Source organism: Schistocerca piceifrons, chromosome 1, assembly GCF_021461385.2.
Source record: "Schistocerca piceifrons isolate TAMUIC-IGC-003096 chromosome 1, iqSchPice1.1, whole genome shotgun sequence".
NCBI classification, from domain to species: Eukaryota; Metazoa; Arthropoda; class Insecta; order Orthoptera; family Acrididae; genus Schistocerca; species Schistocerca piceifrons.
The window spans coordinates 482,103,590-482,116,085 of record NC_060138.1 but is presented as its reverse complement, the minus strand read 5'-3'; the positions used below and the strand labels follow the sequence as shown (position 1 = coordinate 482,116,085).

The 12,496-nt window shown below is 38.1% G+C and overlaps 1 protein-coding gene across 3 annotated transcripts in view; it reads right to left on the bottom strand.

The window, feature by feature from the left end:
- Positions 1-12,496, bottom strand: part of LOC124795127 (SWI/SNF-related matrix-associated actin-dependent regulator of chromatin subfamily A containing DEAD/H box 1 homolog) — a 168,695-nt gene that overhangs the window by 89,230 nt on the left and 66,969 nt on the right. For all 3 annotated transcript variants that reach the window (XM_047259006.1, XM_047258996.1, XM_047259012.1), the window contains exon 4: positions 8,243-8,375. In XM_047259006.1, the coding sequence (XP_047114962.1) occupies positions 8,243-8,375 (133 nt within the window). The remainder of the gene's footprint in view (positions 1-8,242; positions 8,376-12,496) is intronic.

The window sequence follows — 12,496 nt, the reverse complement described above, 5'->3', positions numbered from 1 at the left end:
GATTAGATGGGTAGATCACATAAATAATGAGGAGGTATTGAATATAATAGGAGAGAAGAGAAATTTGTGGCACAACTTGACTAGAAGAAGGGATCGGTTGGTAGGACATATTCTGAGGCATCAAAGGATCACCAATTTAGTATTGGAGGGCAGCGAATAGGGCAAAAAGTGTAGAGGGAGACCAAGAGATGAATACACTAAACAGATTTAGAAGGATGTTGGTTGCAGTAGGTACTGGGAGATGAAGCAGCTTCCACAGGATAGAGTAGCATGGGAAGCTGCATCAAACCGGTCTCTGGACTGAAGACCACAACAACAAAAACAACAACAACATTTCAGTATTTTACTAGAAATATTGTCTGCACCAACAGACTTTTTATTTTTTAATGAATTGATTATTCTTTCAATATCAATTAATGTGCCTATTTTTTAATGAACTGCTTATTCTTTCAATTTCATTTAATGTACTAAAGACAAGGATGTCTATGGAGTCCTGTCGCAGATAGCTTTCTGTAGAAGAGCTATTGCTTCGTCCACAGATCCTTTACAAACTACCTTCTCTTCTGTTGACAGAAAATGTTTGCTCAATATTTCTGCAACTATTTCAGGTTTCTTTATAATATTGCCACCTTGTTTGGTTTTAATTTCTATCTGTGTCCTGTCCCCTGCTTCCTGCCATTTTCTTTCTTTTCACATTCCAAATTGTTTTTTAGTTTGTTTTCTGATGTCTCCATTTAAGTTATTATACACATACTCTCAGATTTATTTATAACCTTCTTTAGAATCCTACAGTAAACTATTGTAATGTTGCTGTTTCTTTGAGTCATTACAGGTTCTGATAGAACTATATACCATCCTTTTTTTCTGCAGGATGTTTTTATTCATGCAGTAAGCCACTTTTCTTGTCAGTGGTTACATGGTTGTTTGTAATTATTTTTTGGGGAAGCAAGCTTCAGAGTGAGATCTAAGTTCACTTACAAACATATTCTTTTTATTCTCAACTGTTACACTGAAAAATGGACTCCAATCTATCCCCTGGAGCCTGCAGTTGAAATTTTTAAGGGACTCATCATTTATTATCCTAAAAGATTTCCAAGAACGGTCAGACTTGTTGAACAAATTGATGTCGTGAAGATAAGCAACTCACCATCATGGTCAGAAAGGCCATTAACAATAGCATGTACACTGGTTTTGTTGACTCTTGACTTATCTACAAATCTATTGTCAATCAGAATTTGAAAGCTATTAGCAATGCTAGTCGAAAAATCTACTACTGTGATCAGGTTAAAAGACTCTACTAGATGCTCTAAATCTACTTTAGTGTTGCTCTCATTTACAAAATTGATATTTAATTTGCATACAATTATTAAATTTTTGGATTTTGAACACAGGGGGAATAAGAGAGACTCCAGCTGCCACAGGAACATATTCATCTTCCCTGTAGGAGCTTCGTAAAGTGCTAACGCTACAACTGGCAAGATGTGCAGTAGGCCCCATCTCTACTGCATATATTTCAATATCTCATTCTATACAGTGACTCTTTAACTCTAATGCTTTGTAAGATATGTTATTTTTTATGACCTAATTTACATCACCATCTTTTTCCAATATAGATCTAGAGTAATGTGTTGATAGACAGTAACCACTCAACTGCAACATTTCAATGTCTTTCAGATAATGTTCACTAAAATATAATATATTAGCATCTTTTATTCCTTTTGGATCCTCTAAAAGAATAAAAATTTCACTTGCTGAAACTGCATACTTTCACACAAAAAAGTATCTAAGGGCTTTGAAATAACTATTTCTTCTCTCTTGCTCATGTTACTTTCATCACTGTTGGCGGCATGACATATAGGAAGCTGACAGACAGTTTTATTTCTTGAAAGTTGATCTTTAATTATTTCACTGATGTGATCATACACAAACAGTTTCCCTTCATAGTTCAAGTGCATTCCATGTTTGGTGTACAGGTTTCAATGCAGCTTACTTATTTCTAGTACTTCGCATTTATTGCATGCTGAACATAGTTTCTTTATTTTAATATGTCTTCGGGATTTCTTTGTTTACACATGAAATGTAAATCAAATCATGCCTTTGAGGCATTGTGGCAACTACTGTGTTTCTAGATTTATTCACATCTAAAAATTTATGGAAGTTTTCACACAAACATCTGCTTCATTGTCAGCTACATCATTTGATCCCATTATGCAAACAATAGTCACTATGTTGTGTAATTTTCGTCTGAAAATCAGCATCTACAATATGTCAGGTTCCTACCCCACGTTTCACTAGAACAGTCACTGTTATGTCATGATTTTTCTCTTGTAAAATATTAGATAGCTTTTTGCCGTGGCTGTTTATTAGTAAAACTACACCACCCTTTCTTCTTTTCTTGATGATCCAATGTTTCTTGTTGACATTATTTCCAAAAAGTTCATTTGTTCTCAAATCATTGGTATTTTCAAGATCATGACCTTTTGTAGTACAGTCGCTATCACAGTCACTTTGCGGAACATAATATTTGCTATTTTGGAAGACTGCAATTGTTGATGCAGATTTTGTTGATCTTTTTGTGGATAAAGAATTACCTTAACGAACACTTTTGTCTACTCAGACAATTATTATTTGTTAACCACTGATCTGAATATTAAAATAACATGTGTTTGCATAAAATATAGAATATACATTTTTATAGTGGCAGCCTTGGATTTTCATTTTCCCCACAGGAAAAAAAGTTATTTTCCTATTCTTCTTTCTTGCATTCTGTTCAGGTGCAACAGCCACCTTTATTTTCGTAGCTCATATCCGCTATTTTAAAAATATTAACTTCTCTCTGCACATAATTATTTTTAAAACTATTCAGTCCCTTGTAGCCCTTCACAGATTTCAAGAACTTTATTTCTGATTTCTGTATCTTCCTATGATGTTTAGTACTTATTGTCGTTGTCTCTGAGCTGTAAAGCAAATTTGGCACAACCATCACTCTGTAAAATTCTACTTGTGTCTCTTTTCTCATTTTTTTACATAATATTATTCAGATTGTTCCACATATGGGCTGGTGTTTATTCACACAAGATATTGGAAGTGAGACACTTATTCAATAAGTCCATAGCCTAGTGGCAATTTTGTCCAGACTGGATATTTGCTTCTAACAAACATTGTCTTAATATTTTGTGTAGAGGTTGTCAAGTTACACCTCGTGCAGATCTGATGAAGGCAATAGCCATCTCTCCTCAGTTTGTTGAATAACAACTTGCCTATCAGTAAACAATGTTTTACTTAGGTGCATTCTTATTCCAATGTAAGGGATGCTCTACATCACTGATATACTCCTTGGTTGATACACATTTCTTTAGAAGTACATTTTCTTTTTTTTTTCAGTATTTGTGTATCAGAGTGTAAGATTTTTATGACATCCACATGATGGAGAAGGTAAGTTTGTCTAATCGTAGAGGAGGAGGAGATTCATGTTTAATGTCTGTCGATTATGAGGTCATCAGAGACAGAGCATAAGCTCATATTAGGGAAGAATGGGGAAGGAAATCAGTTGTGCCCTTTTAAAGGAACCATCCTGGCATTTGCCTGAAGTGATTTAGAGAAATCAGGGAAAACCTAAATCAAGATGGCTGGACATGGGTTTGAACTGTTGTCCTCCTGAATGCGAGTCCAGTGTGCTAAGCAATGTGTCACCTCGCTCTGTAAACGATTAGGATCTTTTGACTCTGTCAAAGGCCTTTTTGTACAAGGGGCATTCAAAAAGAAATTAGCCGCAGTCTGGAATGTGCAAACCAGTGACAGGAGGGTAATATCGTGGAATGTGTAACGAGGTGTAGTTCCGACCAGAGCGTGAAAGTTCACAGCCCATCGCTAGAGGGCAGGTATACACGTCACGTAACTATACAGAGCTAGCAGCAGCATCCATCAATCTTCCAACACCGCCAGTCGCATTGGAAACAGTGACATGGAGGCGTCAAAAGAAGAGCAAAGAGGTGTTGTTCGTTTTCTGACAGCAAAAGGAGTAAGAGGAACGGACATTCATCGATGAATGTCACTAGTGTACGGCGAACACTGCATGTCCCTTGCCAGGGTCAAGGCATGGCACAAACGCTTCAGGGAAGGACGAGTGTTGTCAGCCGATGATGCATGGTCTGGAGCACCACAATGCATTACCAATGACATCATCCAGCTGGTGGATGCACTGATTACCCAGGACTGCCAAGTGACAGTGAAAGCCATAGCTGCCGTGGTCAGATTGAGTGTCGGAAGTGTTCACACCATCATGAAGGAATGACTGCATATGCGCGAAGTGTGTGCCCAATAAGTGCCTCACAGTCTTCAACTAAACCATGAAATGTGTCAAATGGCCCACTGTCCTGCTCATCTGCAGCGTTATGCTTGGGAAGGGAATGCTTTCCTGGCACGAGTGGCGGCTGGAGATGAATCATGGTGTCATCAGTTCAAGCCAGAATCAAAACGACAAATTCTCCAGTGGAAGCATCCAGGGTCACCACCACCAAAAAGAGCCAAGGCCATCCACACGAGTGCAGGAAAGGTTATGCTGACGTCCTTCTTTAACCAAGATGGCCCCCTTCTGCTCCACTTCCTGCAGCACAGGACAACAGTGAATGCCCAGCATTTCTTGCCAACCTTGACCACTCTTCACTAAGTGATCAAATCAAAATGACCATGCAATCTCACCTGTGGGATCATTTTGCTCCACGACAATGCAAAGCCTCATACGGCCAACACAGTCGCGGCACTCGTGCAGAAATTCAATTGGGAGGTTCTCAGCCACCCTCCATACAATCCCGACATCTCTCCCTGTGATTACACCATTTTTGGTCCCCTTAAAAAGGTTCTGAGGGGCGATTCATCTCGGACGATGACGTCCAGCTGTACACGCAGAACTGGTTGACATCGCAGCGCCAGGAATTTTATTAGACAGCTATTCACCACCTTGTCTCACAGTGGGACAAGTGTCTCAACAGCCAGGGTCAATACTTCTAACATACAGGTACTGGTTTCTATAATTATCCCTCTGGCTCATTTCTTTTTGAACGCCCCTTATAATTGACAAGTATGACGTGAGCCTCTAAGTCAATTTCTTGTCTTCTTGGAATCAGCATTTTAAAAGAAAATGTGTTGTCTATACATTACTGATTGTTTCTAAACTCAGCTTGTTCTTCAAGCAGTAACGTGTCTGGTTCCGAATTTAATATCCCATTAATTATTTTTCCCATATAATTTATATGTGGTGTTTCATAAACTTAAGCCATACTTCTATCATCTTTTCTAAATATAGACAACACCAGACCTTTTCTTCAGCCATCAAGAAATATGTAGATGGCCAGGACTTGTTGATTAGGTGGAACAGTCTTTGTTTAAAGGGATTACTGGCACATTTTAGTAATTATGAATTCACTTCATCTAAAACATGTGCTTTTTAGTTTCTCAGTACCACAAGGCTTTTGATTTTTCATAGTCTTATGTGCATTTTGTAGTTTCAGTACATAACATTAAAAGTGAAAAATGAAAGCTCTCCTGAGCTTTAGTATAAGAAAGGCAAGGACATATAAATTAAACTATTTTCTTCACACCAGTTATCAAAACATATCTGTATTAATCAAAGCTGTTAACAATCTCAAACATGTCTACACACACACACACACACACATACACACACAGGTGAAGTGCCCATTTTAACACTGCTGTATTACAACATGTTTGAAACTGCTGACTTTGATATGACACTTTTGAAAATTAAACAGGCAAAAAAACCCACCAACAAAAAGGGAGCCTACATCTACTCACAAATATTTCTCAGAATTCAGTCCTTGGAATCTTAATATTTTCTTCTTCCATATAAATTATATATCAGTTGTCTTAATTTTCCTTTTTTGACTATTACTCGCATTCTGATGATATCAACATGCACCCGAAGGCCAGTAGTCACTTCTTCCAGCTACGGCATTTGTTTAGTATTAAGTCAGGCATGGGTCTAGGCCTCAAACGGAACCTAAAGAAGTTGCAACTGATCCTCATATTGTACATCAAGCCTGCCAGTAATCCCTTTCATGAAGTAGTTTCTCGCGTACTCCACGATATCTGTTAAGTTAGCAAAAGAACATACTAGATCTCTGTGTGATCCTGAATGAGCATCTAAACTGGGCCAAACACAATGTCCAGCATGCAAAGAACCTTTCACTTCTGTCACTTATCAGATAGATAAAAAAATCTACTTACCAAGTGACGGAATGGGAAAACACACGTAAAGGGTCAAAAATGTACAAGTTATTTGACCCAGTAGCTCTCTCTTTTGGCAGAAAGGTTGAAGGGGAAGAAAGAAGGACGAAGGAAAAGGACTGACGAGATTTAGGAAATTGGGAAAGTTCAGAAATGTCTCCCAGAAACCATGGATCAAGGGAGGTGGCATGAGAATGAAAGACTCGTTGTTAGGGACTGTACTGGACAAGATCTGAAAACCTGAGATCTTAAAGGCGGAAGGCATATTAATAAGCAAGGCAGCGCTAACTGACAAAAATTTCGTGCTAGAGTTATAAGAGTAGAAAGCTAAGTGCCTTATATGTGGTAGAGGTGGGGGCAGGGAAAAATAGACAAGTCAGAAAATAAAATATATACAAATCTAAAATGGAGAGAAGAAAGGAATAGTTAGTGAGAACAAAATATTGAGTACAATCTTTAATGCTCTACCACCTTCCCCTTCATGTTGATGTTTGTGTCCCCTTATCCTCACAACATGGAGATCTATTTGTACCTGGAATCTGAGTGACCTAGCTCCTAGTTCGCAAGCTAATGCAATCCATTCTTCCATTCTCCCTAAGGAAACGCAAGTTCCAAATGCTATGTATAGTTGGGTGTGCCACATGGTCGTGCCCTATGGTAGCTGGCTCCAAGATTGTACAGAATAAGGCACACACAAGGCACAATATCAGCAATTTTGGTCACACCCACATCTTCAAAGGTGTACCACGGAAATTCATCATCAGCCCCACCACCACTACCACCAGAGAAACTGCTGCGAGCAAACAAACCATTGATGAGAGAGATTACCGTTGACTACTGCAGATTGTAACAGCAGATAGATGAGCATTAGCAGACAAACACTTGCCAGTAGAATGCTGGACAATAACTGCTGAGTAAATAAACCATCCAGAACTACTCCTTACAATAGATACATGTCACAAGGTACTAATTAGCATGAGTGCATAAACAGTGCTACTGAATGCTCAGAGCATGGGAAATGTTTGCCTACTAGGCTGATTAACTGCAGTGTGGATTGGCACAAACCTATGATAGGGCACGAGGAGATTAAGAACCAAATGAGGCAATGTGTTCTACTGGCAACAAGGCTCTTTTCAGGTAGATGTGGTAGTCTCACAAGTGAGTGAATGTCTATGTAGAATAAAATGGGCCTCATCTTATGTCTACCATGTTTTGCAGGTTACTACTGCACAATCATGAGCATCCATTTGTTCACTTACAGCACCCAAAAAGTAATATACTTTCAACAGTCTATACACCAATCCACTGCTTTCAAATTGTGTCAGAATGACTGACGGAAAATTATAGACATGAGAGTATTCATCTGGCTCACAAGGACATATAAACTCAATCTTACTGAATACGTCTCTCAGTGAAATGTGCACACCTTAGGCCCAGGCCTCAATGAACTGGGCATTCTTGGATGACAATGTAACCCCAATATCTTATGATGTCCATGCCATGATGCACCACCACCGTCATCAAAGTGAACAGATGGCAACACAATACTAGGTAGATGTGCCTAATTCAATTGCTTGTACATGTGTGATTAACATTACCTTAATATTTATGCTCCCAATCATAAAATCATCTGTATCTGCATTACTACTGTAATAGTGTTTCCTATGACAGTGTAATTTTATTTGCAAGATAAATTCTAAAAATATGTCTGGTTAGATGTAAGAGACGGCCTGGAGGTCTTAACCAGCTGAACTAATGCATTACAGAGAGAGACGGAAACAACAAATATGAATAAATAATAAATTCCATATTTATGCATGTTCAGATGAAATTATGTAACTAAGGCCATACATAAACCTTAGGAAATAATAAGAAAAATATTATTTCCATTTTATAATACAGCCTCAGAATCACTGATATGTTCACTGTGGTATTCATTCATATTATTGAACTAATTAAAAGCAAAAGAGAAAGAAAAACAGAAATAAATATGAACCTTTCTTAACTTTCTTGTGCTGCAGTTCATCATCATTTTTTCTTTTAGCTGTATCAGAAAACTTCTCTTCACAGAGTCTGGCCATTGCTTGCTCCACATTCCAGTTGCTGCGTGCAAGGGCATCTTGTAATTCCTGTAGAGAAGTGATCACAATTCACATTTTTTGATGTGTTACCAAATACCAATGGATTGCATACATATTGCCCAACCTCAGAATGTTTGGAAATTAATTTTTAAGCAACCAATTATAATAAAATTCTTTGTGGAGTTAATAAGTAACTCAAAGAAAAATTGACATCTGGAAAAAAAACATGCAAAGTACAAAATAAGGCCTTCAAAGGTCTTGATTTAGAGCTACGTTAATTCAAATACAAGAGTTGTATGTAAAGCGGAGATTGACACGCTGGAGAACATGGAAAAATTCTGAATTCAGAAAAAAAACAGCTACTTGTAATACGTCGTCTTTATTTCATACCAACGAAGACAGAATGTCATCTTTTCAGTGTAACCGTAAATTTGCTGCATTTGAGCATATGTAGCACACAAATACTCAAATGTTGCTGCTGCTATCACAACAAAGGATTAATTGATGATGATGGATTACACCTGAATCAGAATAACAATATGACTGACAGCTAACTGTATACAAGACACCTACCATAGGAAAACTCAATCAGAGAATGAGATTGGTCATGTCTTATATTCTCAATCATTTTTTTCATGTGGGGTACCACAGTTTTATATTTGTTGAAAGTCACTGTAATGGTTCAACCTCGGTTTGCATTACTGGCCAATTTTGCCCTTACAAACCATTCTCAGGTGCTACAGGTGTATCAAGTCAGATATATACGACATGTTCACACCTATAATAACCATCAACTGGGGTGATTTGGACACTGGGGGGGTGGGGGGAGGAGGGTTTCAGACAGTATGGTTTATTTTCTCTTCCCTGCTGCAGCAATGAATTGGCGTTCATTTTCACTTCTACACACCAGTTATTTTGAGTTATTTACCGTTTTATGTTCCACAACTTTTCTTTTGGTTCGATTGTTTACCTAGGTAAATATCTGGTGGAGAGTCTCACTGCTGAAAGTGGAAACTACCTATTGTTGCAACTGGTGAGATAGTATTATAACTGCAATGGTCAACAAGCCCTGTAGCGTATGGCATTTAGACAATTCCTGTAGAAGTTTGTCCAGTTTTTCGTGTACAGTTATAACATGACGAGAGTTTTTATAAAATTGTGGACTATTTGGGGACAATTCAGATAATGTTGAGAAGGTATTACAGTATGGTAATCGTAGAGAAAAATGTGTGGTTTGTATCGAATATCTAGAAAGATCCTACAAAATAAAGGATGGGTAATAAATCCAAAAACAATTGGGAGTACAACCAGTATGAAACCAGGAATAAGAAGGAACGTCAAGGTATCTTGAGGGCTGTAGATTGGAGATTTCCTTTCACTAAATTGGGTATTAGATATTTAGTGAAAGGCTACCTTGACAAATCTGGCCGAAAAGAAGAAATTTTCTAACAATTTATCAAGAGCAGAATGAGAGGACAAGCAGTAGTAAATAGGAGCAAGAAGAAATGTTGAAGCAAGGTGTCATAATAAAAACTGACCTTTAATACATAAAATTCATTACCGTATTCAACAGACAATAACATGCTTTTTTTTTTTTTAATTGGCTCCAAATTCCAGTGCATCTTATATTCGAAGTTGATATATAAATGTTCAGTGTTTGACTTAAAATACCTGCTAGTCTTAAAGATGGCCACATATTCAATGCCGCGGGAAACCTATCTCTATCTAGCATCACTGGCTTGAATTGGCAGCTGCAGTGCACTGACGCAGCAAACATGATGCGCAGATTCACAAGCTTTCCCTCCCACCCCATCATCACACTGTCAAGCCTATCTTGCATCATGGCGGTCTATGGTGCCAGTGAATTTGAATTGATTTGTTATTGATAACAGTACAATATTTTTGTTAGTAGCTAGTTTTGTAATGGAAAAAAGGTATTCATGTGATGTATGTTAAAAATAGAAAACGATGAAAATGAAGAGGAGGAGGAGGAAAATGAAGGTGTTAAGTCACTAAAATCAAATTGGAAGAACGTAGAATTAAAAAAAAAAAAGTCAATTTTTGTCCGAATTCTTCCCACATACTTTGTAACTTCGGGCAGAGATTTAAAAGCGTGTGTCTGAAATCATCCCAATCAATGGTGTGATATGAGACACATTATTTGTAAGACTGAAATACGTGTGACGCCATGAATTACAATAGTAACGGACATTAACATCGTCAACAATACTGTACAATGATAAGGGATTGATAATTATAGCCTCTCATCAAATTAGTAAGAATGTTGACTGGCATCAACACTTACAACTTAGTGTGTAAACAGTGCAACTTGTGATTTTCTTATCGTCTAGGATACAATCGTTCACACCAAACGTAGGGCAGTGTTGAGTGTCTCCCCTAGGCCCGCTTGCATATTCAGGGTGTATACGCGGACAAGGGAAAAAAATTCCCGGATTTTTCCCAGATTTCTCGGTTAAAAATACATTTTCTCCTGGTGGAAAAAACACTTTTCCCGTGTAGTGGCAGTATACTTTCCATCAAAACTGTAAAAGTTATCAATCCTCTGAATGACTATGGTTTTATACACCGGCGTAGAACTTCTCGGCACTTTAGCATATATAACTCAGAGGGAAAAAACAGACGTTTTGGAAAGATCTTTGATGTGCAGCAACATGTATGCTGTATATTTTCATATTGCGAAAGTATAAATGCAAATTCCACAAAACATCGCATGTTACTTACTGAAGCATTGAAATTGAGATTGCGATGCGCTTTTGTAAGCCAGTCACAGCTCACGCCACGACATCTCGCCAGCCGATGACAGCAGATATTCAGAGTATACGACATGTGATGTAGTCAGCCAATAGCAACATCACTGTTAAGTAGCGCGAACACACAAATAGGAAAAGTTAATGGTTTAAATTAATATATATAGTGTTGCTACAGGAAAAGCAAAGCTTTCACATATGATATTGGTCTCTAAGATTTGTGAGGACGTACAATCACTGGCTCACCTTCTAATAATATTGCTACCCTACCGCAGCGAGAACAATTGTATCTTTTCCATATAAGTTCTCTGAAGTACGAACTCTATGCTACATGCATTGTGTATACACAGCGAGAATAAAAGTATTCATAGTAAGTGACGGGAGTTCAAGTGATTATCGTCGTAATCAGCACGCTCGCTCCCCACTACCTATAGATTAATAAGCTGCAAGAGAAGCTAAGCTTTCACATATAACGCTGATCTTTTTTGTGCGTGTTACACTTCAGATACATCACACAAATGTGCCAGTAAAATGTTTAATAACGACATAAATGTCTGATGATCTGGGTTCGAAATTCTTCTAAATGGCTCGTCCAAAAATGTTGATTTTTAAATCAGAGTCAACCGCTCTGTGATTTCAGAAATTCATCGTATATTCTCGCATATTATTCATCTTGCGTAAAACGAAATTTACTTTGAAAAGTAAAGCTTAGTTTACACAACGACACTAGGTTGTAGACAACTGCGCTACCGGCCACGTTTGCCCAACTCGTTGGTGAAATTAGACCATAGAACTAAACACTTTCAGCATGTTGATACTTTGGCAACCCTAGTTGCATGAGCTTTGAGGTTACGTATGTTCATAGAGCGCGGAAAACAAATATGAAGTGAGGAAGGGAGAATAATGTTCGCTTTTTGGATATCTTTGTATAGGTGTCTGTGGGATTTCAGTGATGTTGATAACAAAAATATAAGCAACATATTGCTGCTCCTGAAACCGTCATGTGTGATCAGAATACAGATGGTTTACAATATCTGAGCTGCAGGGCAAAATTGATTGAAAATGGAGCACATATGCAACTTAATTAAGAGAAATACAATTCTGGCTGTAGAAATGCTCTCGTCTACAAGGCTAAAATCCCATCATACGAGTTGGATGATTCTTTTTTAAGGAACATTGTTGACAGGGTTAGGTTGTTTTGAGGGAGGAGACCAGACAGCGAGGCCATCGGTCTCATCGGATTAGGGAAGGAAGTCGGCCGTGCCCTTTCAAAGGAACCACCCCGGCATTTGCCTGGAGCGATTTAGGGAAATCACAGAAAACCTAAATCAGGATGGCCGGACGCGAGATTGAACCTTCGTCCTCCTGAATGCGAGTCCAATGTACTAACCACTGCGCCAC